Source organism: Apteryx mantelli, chromosome 9 (genome assembly GCF_036417845.1).
Source record: "Apteryx mantelli isolate bAptMan1 chromosome 9, bAptMan1.hap1, whole genome shotgun sequence".
Taxonomy (NCBI): Eukaryota; Metazoa; Chordata; class Aves; order Apterygiformes; family Apterygidae; genus Apteryx; species Apteryx mantelli.
Genome location: NC_089986.1, coordinates 6,316,854 through 6,329,576, shown reverse-complemented (window position 1 = coordinate 6,329,576; position 12,723 = coordinate 6,316,854). Strand labels below are relative to the sequence as shown.

Here is a 12,723-nt window from a genome sequence, read left to right as displayed (position 1 = left end):
TCTGCCAAGACTAATAATGAATCAGAAATGAGCCATGGCATGGTCTTCTATTTAGAGATGGTGGTATAACTGAACATGTTTTTAGGTGGTGGGCCCATGAGTTAAAGGACAGCCTACTAGCATCCCTACCAATTTTTTCAAATAACAAAATAACTGTACAGCATGAGGAGAAGATTCCTATTTGTAGAAGCTTCTGGCATGGAAGCATTTCAGTCCACCACCAGATGACACTCAAGGATTTGGCAGCATCCTCAAAGAAAGTTGGTTTAAAAAAAAAAAAAAAAAAGACCTAGCTATGGTATATTTGCAGCGCTAGCATTGTGAGCTGCAACTTATCTTCAGGGTTTTTCTTTAAGATGCATGTTTTTAGCATTTACCTTAATCATGCAGTGATGCTTTTACTGCTAGCATGTGTTTTGAAATATATATGGTATTAGGTTTATGCTGTGCACACACCTGCTAACAGCCTTCTTTGTTCTGTCATATTCAAGACAAGAGTCCATGAAATAGCCTAAAAATAATGTATTTACTTAGTATGGGAAAAGACTGATCAGTACATGGTACATAGAAAACCCTCTTAAAGAAGCAACAAGTTGATTAAATAAAGATTTACAAAACAGTTCCTTAGCCAGTGGCTACCAATACTGCTATAAAATATTTGGTGGGTTGTAACTATGTTGAGCATTTTCCAAACTCTACAACGGACATTCTCCCTCTGTTGACTGGACAGCTGAAATTTTTTTATTTTAAAACGCAGAGGATGTATATAAAATCTTTTGCCATAACGAACTTTTAAGAGAATCTTTGTCCTCATCAGCCATAGTCTTTGTCCCTAAAAGTAGATGGTTATTGCTTACCACCTCTCAGCTGACTTTGATGACCTAAGTGCCGTGAGCTGATTTTAGCAGAATCTCATTTCTCTCTCCAAAAAGGACCATGGAAGAGGTGACAGAGTCCGGTTTGAACTATATAGAACGTCACCACGAAGACTTTTCCATTATATAGGTAGTCTGCCATGTCTTGTTGCAAAGACCTAAGTGAATATAAAGGGAATGAAAGCAACTTTGAAAATATTGGTATATCCAAAGACTATGTGTAATGTTCCTTACGTACTCCTAAGAGATGGAGGGTATTTCTTCGTCACAGCAAGACATTTCACGGAGAGGGAGAGGTGCTGAATGAGTTTGTCAAAACGTCCCCTGTAAGGTTTGAATTAGGCATTTTCTGGTAGGGCGGCCACTCATCTTTAAGGAGGCTGGGCTTTGCCTCAGCTACGCTAGGTAATACGCAGCAGCAGCAGCTACCATCTGTAGATGGGGGTTAACGACATAATTCAGCTCTGATCAATTATGGCCAATTTAGAGGGAGAGATGGTCTTGAAGGAAAGAACCATCCCTACAGCAGGGAAAGGCTCTGGGCCAGTGTTTCATAGGAAGGAACTGGAAGCGGGACTAATGGGGCTTTTGCATTCCTCAGAGAAGTCAGAGGTTCACCACCAGCACGGTGCAACTGCTGAAGAGCAGCTGAAGCCCCTGAGCAACCGCTCCCCTGACCGTAACCTCCCAAAAGCGCCCCTGGAGCTGTGTGTGACCTCCTTCCCTCTCCCAGTACAGCTCGGGAATCAAGGGAGCAGAACTTGTCGGTGCCGGTCCCCGGCCACGCGCAGCTCCGCTCTGCCGCTGGGGAGCTGCGGCGCCCATCGCCGCCCAGGGCAGCGAGGGAGGCGAGGCCGCTGTGCCCGGCCAGGCCGCTGCTCCCTTCCGCCGCCCGCCCCCGCGCGGAAGGACCGGCAGGGGCGCGACAAGGCCGCCGCGGAGCGAGTGCGGCTCGGAGGCCCCCGGGGACGACGCCCGCCGCCCTCCCGCGGCAACATGGCGGCGGGCGGGTCACGTGCCCGGCGGCGGCGCCCCGCGCGCCTGCGCAGCGCCTCCCCGTGAGGGAGGCGAGAAGATGGCGGAAGCGGAGTGAGCGGCCCGTCCGAGGCGAGTCTCCCGGCGGGACGCGCGGAGGAGGGGGAAGCGGGCGGCCGCGGCCAGGCCACGGCGGGGCGGGGCGCGTAGGCGGGGACCCGCGCCCTGACAGCGCCCCGGCCGCCTCGCCGCCTCGCCGCCTCCCCGCCCGGGGACAGCGCGGGCCTGCCGGCGGGGGCGGGGAGCAGCGGTGCGCGGCCCGCGGAGCGGAGCGGCCCGGCCCGGCCCGGCCCGGCCTGCGGCGGCGGCGAGCGCCACCCGCCCGCCCGCGCCCGGGAGCCGGTCCCGCGTCCCGGGGCCGCCCGCGGAGCCGCCCGCGGCCGGGTGGCGCCTCGGCGCCGCTTCGCCGAGCAGCCGCCCCGCGCGGCGCCGCCGGCGTTTGCACGGAGCGCGGCCCCGGCCCCTTTTTACCAGAGAAAGAAGAAAAACCCCTGGGCGGTGTTAGCGCCTGCTGGGGCTCGTGCGGAGGCAGAGCGGCGGGGCTTGTTTTGGTGTCTCGTACACCGAGAACCCGCGTAGGGCTCAGTTTGGGAGAAAAAATTCCTTTTCTTTTTTTTTCTGTTATATTCTCTTTAAACTGTAAGGAGCGGCGATGAATTGAATGAATATATATGTGAAAAAACGACAGACTCTCTTTTCACATATCACTTTCTGTTGCTGCATGGCAACAGTGTTCCTCTTTACTATCCCATTTACTAAAAATCAAACTTTCCAAAATACAAGAGTGACTAGTGGTGTAAGTGCATATATAGTAATTGCGGCTTAAGGTTATTGGTGTAAAATAATGGATATTTTTTTGACCTTATTTTGGATATGTGCTTTGACCCAAAACTATTCTTAAGGTCCCAATATATAAATAGAGCAAAACTTCTGAATGTTTGTTATGCACACTGTAATTTGAGAATATACGGTGTCCCATACTGTCACTCTTTTGAATAAATACTTCTTTTCAGAGTAGTTTTTTTGTTGTGTTTTGTATTTCAATGTTACTTTTGAAAGCGTAGTGGTTGTTTAAAGCCAGAGTTAGTAACTGCACTTTCTAGAAGTTACTCAAGTGTTAGAGGGGATCTTCTGCGTTAAAGTAAGTTGCTCACAGGTGGTGTCATCATACAGTCCTGGTCATGCATTTTTCAGATTTAATTTTACTGCAAGTTAGGAGTTTTGCCTCTTTAATTTTGTAGCGTCCTTGAACAAGTTCAGAATTGTGTTTATATCTGAGGAAGAACTATTTTCTTTAGAGTTAAAAGGGGTCTCTGCATATACAGGGCTGTAAGGTAGATCAAAGTAGTGCTGTAAAAGCAGTCTGACTTTAATTCGGTGTTTTTTTAACGCTTTCTGTCATAAAAGATCGATCTGCTAAGCTGTTAATGGATTCTTAGTTTTCTTGCTTAAAAAATACACGTTTATTCCCTATCACCCCTAAACCAGTCCTCCCTCCCTAAAAGTGAAGAGAGGTTTCCAACAAGTGTCACTTCAGCCCGCAGAGGGCCTGGTATTTCTGCATGTGGGTGCTGTGTGCTGCTCTGTTATTTGTATTGCAGCTGGAGCTCAGGGTGGCCAAGCAAGGATCAGATATCGGCTCTAACTGATACTGGGTCAAACGTGGTGGCAGAGGAGGACTGGAGCTGCAGCTCAGTGCCAGGCTGTGCTGAACAAGAGTTTAGGGGCTCATTCTTGTTTGATTTTCTTCATATAGCCGTTGCAAGAATAACCTGGACAATTATAAAATCATTTTTGAAAACATGGGACACCTTAAGCTAAAGGATTGCCTGTTAGCGTGGGGTAATAGTGAGCTTTGGTGGGTTAGCTAGCAGAATGGGATGCGTTGCACACCTTGCTAATAATAGATCTTACCTATGTGTGTAAGAACTATGAAACTAAGAACTATGAAAATTAAGCATTCAGTGTTGTTTTTTTAGGGTATTTGAGTTGGTTGCATAATACTGCTAAAACTAGCTAGACAAGTTTTAGGTGTAAATATTTTGATGTGCACTTAATGTCCTCTGAAGGAGACATAACTTTTTTTTTTCCAAGGTATGTTTCGTTAGCATTATGTGAAATTAGTGTAAAGTGGTTTCTGAAGTAGTGCTGTTTTTATTGCTGTTGAAGTAAAGTGCTTGATCTGTGTGTGTTGACTTGTGCTCTGCTGTAGATAGATGGTATCTATAGTACACAGTGGATCTGGACTTTTAACAACAAAGCCATATTTTTCTTCAGTTCAATTAGTAGGGATTTGTGCTTTTACTGCATGTTTTACTGCCGTGAATTTTTTCATGGTGAGGGATATGCAGCAATGTATGTGATACACACATGCGCTATACAATATAATGATAGGCAAGAGGTCCTAGGTGACCATGTATCTATTAAGGTTTAGCTGTTCCAAGTCACCAGGAGCTGTTGTGCCACGTGTGTGTGCAGTACAAGTGAGCGTGGACAATTTTACTAGGGAGTGGGTATTATTTTTTTGTAAGTTCCCTACTTGTGTAGTAGTCTCACTTTGAGAGATGAAGGTAGCCGTCTGGCAGCGCTGTATTCTGCCTTCAGCTGTGTGAGTTGAAATTCCTGGTTATCTTCCTGTTTGTTGCAGAATCCAACAGGCATTTGTTAGGAACCTGGCAATGCTGTTTTTTTTTTTTTTTCCTCACTGCAACTCTCTAAATGATTGTTTCTGAGTTCTTCTTTGCAGGAAGGAAATGCATCTTCCTCCTCCCCCCCCCCCCCCTTTTTATCTCTTTTGAAAAGCAATAAACAGCAACTATGACCTTTACGGTTAATCATAAAACTAAAAGTGAAAAAGAAACTAATCACCCCTCATAAATCTAGGTATTGGATTCGTTTCAGTTTTAAAAAAGGCATCTTGGGAGAGAGACTGTATTCTGTGGTAGAAAAAGCAGAGCCGCTTAGGTTGGGGAATAATCATCAGAGATGCTTAAACAGATAGTTTCTTCCATGACTGTTGCTGTATTTTGGGAGGTACCACTGTAAAAAGTGAAAGCATTTTTACCTACAGCCTTTTGATCTCTTTCTGAATAAAGCAAGCCACCAGTCATTTTTGCCAAGAAAATATCTTGCTGAAAGTACGGAATGGGCAGCCGGTAGCATCTGTGCTATGCTGTGGGGAAGGGAGTGTGGCATTACTCCTGGGTAGCTCCCTGGTGTTGAAGTATTGCGTGCAGTCCTAAATTGGTCGCCTGTTGCTACTTTTGATGTATCTTAAGGTTATAACAAGTTTAAAACTGCATCTGCCCACACATTGCTTCTGGTAATAGCAAAACATGAATTTAGATATGTTATCCATTATTCTATCTCAGCAAAGCTTAGATTGTTTTTCTGTACTGTTCTTCTGTTTGTGAACTATTTGTATTTCGATTCTGCCAGGCTGGACAAACACTGCACCGCTATGGAGAATGAACCAAACACAACAACGTGTTCTGCATCTACAACTACTATCACCACCACCTCCACTTCCCGGACACAGCTGCCGCAGATATCTGTCTACAGCGGCTCTGATCGGCATGCTGTTCAGGTACTGGGCTGTGAGATGTCCCTTCCTTCTGTACAGCGCGCTCCGATACAGGCACTGCACGATACTTTGCCCAAGATTAACTTTCTATTCTTAAATGCTGTCTTGTTTCTTAATGTCTGACTTACTAGTTCTCATAAAATATTGTTTACCCAAGGATATTAGGCCATTTCAGAATAGTGCTATAAACAGAAGTTATGAAGTAACATATGATAAAGCTATTCCCTTGACCAGCATAGGCTGCAGGGATCCAGAGGTATCTTCCTTTGTGTAACTCTTTGCTTCATTGAATCCATTCCCCCTTGCTATTCTTTAAATCAGGTCTCCTGGGATTTTATACAGCCCGCTCTGTTAGATTTGATAACCGATTCTCACACGTGCTATCCTGATCTTTCAAGAAGCAGGCCATCCTCTAGGACTTGTTGACAAGAACCTAAGAGTCTTGGAGGTAGTGTTATTGAATGATGCTGTATAACGGATTGCCAGGCTTTCCTTGTAAACCTGAATATATTATTTATTTGTGTTGCATATATTCTGTAACTTTGTTGAGAACAGTGGCGATGGAGGAAGTTCAGTATTATGTAATTGGTTTGCAAAGGATTTGTTTAGTTTTATTTCCTTGTAAAGGTAAACTTCAGTATCATATCAGCAAGGTGTGTATTTTGTAATTGTAATTACCTACTGATTCATCACAGGTTATTCAGCAGGCCTTGCATCGTCCTCCTAGCTCAGCTGCTCAGTACCTTCAGCAGATGTATGCAGCCCAACAGCAGCATCTAATGCTGCAGACTGCTGCTTTGCAGCAGCAGCACTTAAGCAGTACCCAATTTCAGAGTCTGGCAACTGTACCACAGGTGAGAGTGAAGATTGCTGAAAAATAATGGTTTACTACTTCATTCTAGAGCATTACCAAACATAATAACAGCTTAAGTGCCTGAGCGTAATACCTCACAATAATTCACTGTTGTATTTTAATGACTTTGTTTTTAAATTGTGACCGTACCAAACTATTTGGAGGATTTTGACCCGTGTAACAGATGTTTCAGTAGGCCTCCATTCCATGCTTTATTGCATACATTATAATGCATCATATAAATCATCAAACAATATAATAAATAATGTTAAAATAGACTACTTCAATCTTCATCCCATAATTTTACTGAAAGTTGATAAGAAAGCAATAAATAGAAATATACATCAGTGAAATCAAGTAAGATACCAGATGTTCATTATTTTTAGTGTGCCTTGCCACACAACGGGCTGCATTATAAGTAATGGCAAACTTCGGTTTAAACCCTGAATATGGAAATGTAGGAATTAAATGACAGTGCTGCATTTTGCTTTTGAAGTAAAACTTTTAACATTAATGAGCACTGGAGCAGACCCATTGTGAAAACTCAATCAGTGGAAAGATTCCCTTTGACCTCAGTTGACCTTGTTTTGGGAATATGGTCCTGCAGAGATAGGTGGGTGTTAGAATTTTACAAGCAGAAACACCAAAACAGAGTTTAAAAACTTCAGGGATATACCCATTTGTTGTGAGAACTAGGATTGACTCTTGTGTGCTCCTGGCTTCTACTTCTGTACGCTTTCTATTAGATCATGGTAATATATCGATTTATCTTTTTTTTTTTTTATGAAGCATTTGTGTGTGCATATATATGCAGTTACTGAGATAGAGCAAAGAAAATCAGATTGGGAAAGGATGAGAAGAGTTTGATATGCAGTCTATTAATATATAACTTTAAATCAGTGTCACTATATTAATCTGAATTGCCGGAGTAAGATACTGGCTCATATCAGATTCTAGATATGCATACATAAATTATCATTCTAGAAAGCATGAAGGCCTTCCTTGCAGCATTTGTAAAGATTGTTTTATTTTTAGAGGATTCTAATCACAATAAAAATGATCTGATGTGAATTTTAATAATGACAGTTTTTCATGACGTCACATTAAAGGCCCCGGCACCGTAGGTGGTGAGCTGCTCAGTTAGCTGCATCCTTAACAGTGTAGTAGATCTCACTTCTGGTAGTTTTTGTTCAGGTCTTAATCGGCGAGTGCCTGAATGCCTGAAAGTTGGTAGGAGCTGCAGGCATTTAGCACCCTGTAGGTATCCGTCTATAGGGTGGAGTGCACTTTGTTGAAAACTAGTTCCGCTGAGTAAAGTATTTTTGCTGTTAACTCAGAGAAAGGGCAACAGCAGAGAGGGGTTTCTGATGGTTTATGCAATAATATGAACATCACTTAAATACTTTTTGATTTCAGTGTTTGACACGTATTCTTGCTATTTAGGCAAGCCTGTCAGGTGGGAGGCAATGTACTTCCCCCACTGGGAGTGTCACTCAGCAGTCAAGCATGTCGCAGACCTCGGTACGTAACTGAACAAAGCCCTGCACCCATTCCCACCCCCCGCTGGTTATTATGTACCTACTTGGAAAAACAAAAAAGATTTTAGTATTTAAATCTGTGTGTTTAAAATTACTGTTACAGCAACACTAAATAGAAGTATAATGACACTACAGTAAGTGCTGGCTGCGCTTCCAGTGTCTGCCACTCCTGATTCGTGCTGCCAGCAGTGTTGTTGCTGGCTAGAGTTCGAGGCTTCCCTGGTCCCAGCCCACTGTTGGTGCTCTGATGCTCACTCACTGAGCACCAGTGACTTTACCACACCGCTACAGGAATCACTCCCTGACCTTTAATCTCTAATATGATTTCTCACTGGATTTTTCACATTAGTTTCTTTGTTCAGGGCACTTTAGTAGCTAGAAATAGTAACACTGTGTACAGGTGATTAAATAGCACCAAATGTAAAGAATCCAAATCATCACTCACTTATATACATTTAACTAATTTCATATATATAGCATTCATTCTTTTATTAATTATCATCTTTTATCATGCATCTTTTATGCACTTTCACATACTTTATTCACATTCAAAGAATGTACTCAGGTTTCAGTTATTAGCAGCTGTGTGTGTTCAGCTCATGCTGTTTTTCTTTAAATGGCATCTTCATACATGTAACTTGCACGGTCTCTCATGTACAATTCTACAGTTGTCTTGAGTAGGCCATCATTTGTCCTACAGACATCCTGCTTATCAGTCATGCCCTCAAGCAGTTCATGACTTCAGTGCATAGCTTCAGTAATTTAACTTGGTATTTTTTAAGCTTTCATAGCGTTGCTTCGGCTTTCAGTTCTTAGAAGTAAAATCATTCATTCATTAAATTTAGGAGAGAAAGTCTTTAAAGATGTTTGATGTTAAACTATTAGCATAATTGGGTTGGGATTTCCAAGGAAATCTTTGAGTAAAGTGATGAAAAAGAGCTGGGCACTTAACTCTGTTAGACCTCTTAGAAAAAACCAGCTTTTGTTTGAAAAGATGTTAAAGAGAAATTGTTGAGGAGCATTTAATATGAAATCGTAGAAAAGTTTTAGTCTCCAGTCATTTTTAAATGTGCATATATAGAATGAGGAACTAAAACCTATATGGAGGCACAAATAAAATGTCCTGATCTTGACAAGTGTTAAACAAGTTGCATGACGAGCATCTTGGGAGATGTTATCAGTCCAGTCAGATAATATAGAAGTTTAAAGAAGCATAAGTATTAAAGTCAAGTGTTTTTCTTAAATATTACAAGTTTGTGTTGCATATTCTCTAAGTGTGTATTTTTATGAAGCATATTTTTCAGACTTCGTAATGTCACTGTTTATACTCATAACTGCTTATTATGTACTGCTAAATGTTTCTTGCAGTTTGAGAATGAAAGCGTACAATCTTGCCAGAATCCAGTTTTATGATGATTGAATCAAAATATTCTTGAGATCTCTACAGTTCAGAGATTTCAACTGCCCCTGCCGATTTTGTCAAAGGCTTTCTGGCTTTAGACCCTAGGATGAGTGAATATCCATGACAGAAGTAATATTTTTGTTTCCTTAGATTAACCTCTCCACCTCTCCTACACCTGCACAGATAATAAGCCGTTCACAGACCTCCAACACCACCAGCAGCAGTATCACCCAACAGACTATGTTGCTGGGGAGCACCTCTCCAACCCTGAGTGCAAGCCAGGCTCAAATGTATCTCCGAGCTCAAATGGTAAGTTTTGGCCTTACAATCTTTGTGCTTGTGGGTTGTTCTTTTTTTTTTTTTCCCCAAAACTTTGCTGTGTCATGTTTTAATTTGTTTCTATACATGATTCATATATATTTTCTTTGGTTCCAGGTAGCATTGACAATTTGGTTTCTAATTTTGTGAGTACCTATCTTTTGGAACAGTTTAGACCTCAAAGGAGTGGAAGGACTGCTATAACTTAGTTCTCTGAAGTTTGAGTGTGGTTTTTTTTTTTTTTTTAAGGTGTGGTCATATTACAACTATTAAACTGATTAAGCATAGAAAAATTATAAAAAGGCAATATCTGTCTTTTCTTCCTGGCTATGAAAAGGACATACTGGAGTCTGTCTATATTCTGGGTAGATTTTTCTAATGCACTGTTAACATTCAGAGTTCAGACTTTTCATTAACATTTTCTTATACTTAACTAAGATTGTTCTGTGTTGAATTATTGTCTCTAGAGTTTGAGTTGGATTTATAGCTTTCATTCTCTTTAGAGTTGTATGAAACTTGTTAGATTCTTGCAATTTCCTGTCAATGTGGCACTTCCATTTTTAGAAGAGAGGTTTCTTTCCTGATGGGCTAGTTCTGAAAAACGTTTAGTGTTTTTTTTCTTTTTTTTTTTTTGTTAAATTTTAACATTTTCTATAGTTCAAATAGATGCCCTTTTCTGCAGTGAGCTCTGCATAAGTTGATTCTTACAACATGTGCAATTTCACGGAAATTACCGAGGTGGTACATAAATGCCCAGGTCATGATCAGTACTTGGTCAAGACCAAAGATATTTTTTATTGCTTGTGTGAGTTTATGACCAGGGCTTTCTAAAGTTTCATGCTCAACTATATGACACAGGAAAAATCACTGTTATGCTACACTGAGATTTGAAGTCAGAGGTCAGAGGCCCTAGGTGCAGGCATGAGTTCTTCCAGGAATGGCACTTAGGAAGTACGTTTAGGAAAAGTGATCCTTTGTTCTCTGAGATTTTTTTATAGGCTTGTGCGGTAATAGTATTGGGCTCTGTGGAACTTCTTTGTTTGGTCTCCTACACATGTACTGAAAAAGCAGTATAACTTCAAGATAAGGATTTAAAGCACATATTATCAAACATTATATTACGAACAACGGTGTATCAATTTACCAGGAAAAAGTTTTCTCGAGTCTTTGGTTTGCAAGTAAATCTAGGTGCTGAATATACCCAGTATAATTTAACAGCAGAAAGTTGTATGTTTATTCCATGTCTTTGTCTTTTGTATGCACGAACAACTTAGTAACTGAAGCAGTATGGGGAGGGGGTTGCTTTCTTATTAGTAACAATCTGTCTCAACAACATGGATTTTTTTTTGATCCAGTTTTCCTATTCATTTACACCAGATTTTCATCCAGACTCTCAATGTCACCTTCCTTGCTCATTTCAATACCTGTCTTCCCCCCACCCCAGCTCTGAGAGAGAAACTTCCCCTCCTTGTTTCCGCACAGAATGGTGCTGCAAGATTGTTTTGCTAGCCTCAGTGGTTCAGCGTACCATATCGCTTTCAATCTGCCGCTGTTTCTAGCTAACATATCAAGAGTCATGTATTTTTCTCCATTGTTGAGGCCTTTCATTTTGTGTAAAAAGGTCAACTCTCATCTCCAGTTAGCTCATAATATCAGCCTTCATCACCAACTTGATCTACTTCCAGATAAATACTTTCATGCTTTCTCCCAAGCTGCTTCTTGCAGTTGAGATCTTTTAAAAAATCTGGAAAACTAACTGATAGTCTCTCTTCAAAACTTTCCATAAAGCTCGTCTTTGCTATATTGCCTATAAAGAAATTGATGACAATTGGGATGTTGGTATTTTGAAATTACTAATTTGAGGTTGGTTGTATGATACCTGTTCTCTGAATGAAAATTAATTAGCATAGTTGAAGAAGAAAGTTGTTATATCAACTCTGCTTATTAAATAACATTTTAACAGATTGAAGAGATCTTCCAGATTTTCTTTCTTTAATATCATAGATATGGAACTGATCTCTTAACTTTTGCCTTTATTTTGCCCATTTGTAGTATGGGAGTGAAAGCCTTTTTTACCATACTTGTATAACAGGTGACGTATGTATGTGAAAGATATTTTTCTGAACACGTTGAACAAATATCTTAATTATTTTCTAGTGTTGTTTATTTACTTAAACTACTGCAATAAATTGCTTTTTGAATAAGTTTATCTAAAAGCAAAAAGAAGTAAATGTTAGAAGCTGTACATCACTACTTTCCTTAAAAGTAAAGTATTTAATTTCTTTCACGTATTTCAAAGTTTCAGTCTGTTGCCTGACTTATTTTCTTTCTTAACAGCTTATTTTCACTCCTGCTACCACTGTGGCTGCTGTACAGTCTGACATTCCTGTTGTCTCATCATCTTCCTCATCTTCCTGTCAGTCTGCAGCTACTCAGGTGAGCTTGTGTAAATTTGTTAAATGTGTGTCCAGTACAGTGGGCCAAAACTGAGAAGCAAGGATGTATTGGGCTTAAGTTTTACCTGATTATAAAAACAAGTAATGGGTGCTGTTTCTGTACATCTTCAGTATCTTCTGTTAACCATCATCACACACATTAAATAACTGATTTCTGTTAGATCAAAACAAGAGATAAGTTGTGCATTTTACAATGGTAGTTACTTTGTTGCAAGAAAAAGAAGTTTTTCCTAACTCATCTAGTAGTAGCTGTGTTCTGCACGCCCCTGTATATGCCTTGATTTACTGTGCAGGAATGCACTCCTGGAGAGCTCACAAGTTTAATTTTTGTACTTAGATTCTTTTTGCTCTGGAAATCTTCAGATAATTTCTTCAGATAATTTTACTATGTTCATTGTGTTCGGCATAGAGTAATCCTACATTTAACTCATATTTCTGTGTTACTGTTTATCACTGTTGCTTGTCCTCTAGGTGAGACTACACAGAGAACTGAAAAGTATCTTAGTCTTCAGTAGTATCAGTATGTTGATAAAATCAAAATCTAACTTCGCCATCTTTGCATGTCCAAGTGATTCAGATCCAATGGATTTTGAGGCTTATGGAATCCCATTATTTCCATGCTGGATCAGGGTTGGCAATTCCATTGCCATTGGTTGAATTTCA

The 12,723-nt window shown here is 40.9% G+C and overlaps 1 protein-coding gene across 1 annotated transcript in view; it reads left to right on the top strand.

The window, feature by feature from the left end:
- Positions 1-4,482: 4,482 nt before the first annotated feature.
- The window catches only part of PHC3 (polyhomeotic homolog 3), a 33,450-nt gene continuing 25,209 nt past the window's right edge, over positions 4,483-12,723 (top strand). Inside the window, exons 1-6 of the mRNA XM_013945194.2 lie at positions 4,483-4,518; positions 5,349-5,496; positions 6,189-6,347; positions 7,790-7,867; positions 9,437-9,595; positions 11,942-12,040. Coding sequence (XP_013800648.2) covers positions 5,371-5,496; positions 6,189-6,347; positions 7,790-7,867; positions 9,437-9,595; positions 11,942-12,040 — 621 coding nt within the window. The 5' untranslated portion in view covers positions 4,483-4,518; positions 5,349-5,370. The remainder of the gene's footprint in view (positions 4,519-5,348; positions 5,497-6,188; positions 6,348-7,789; positions 7,868-9,436; positions 9,596-11,941; positions 12,041-12,723) is intronic.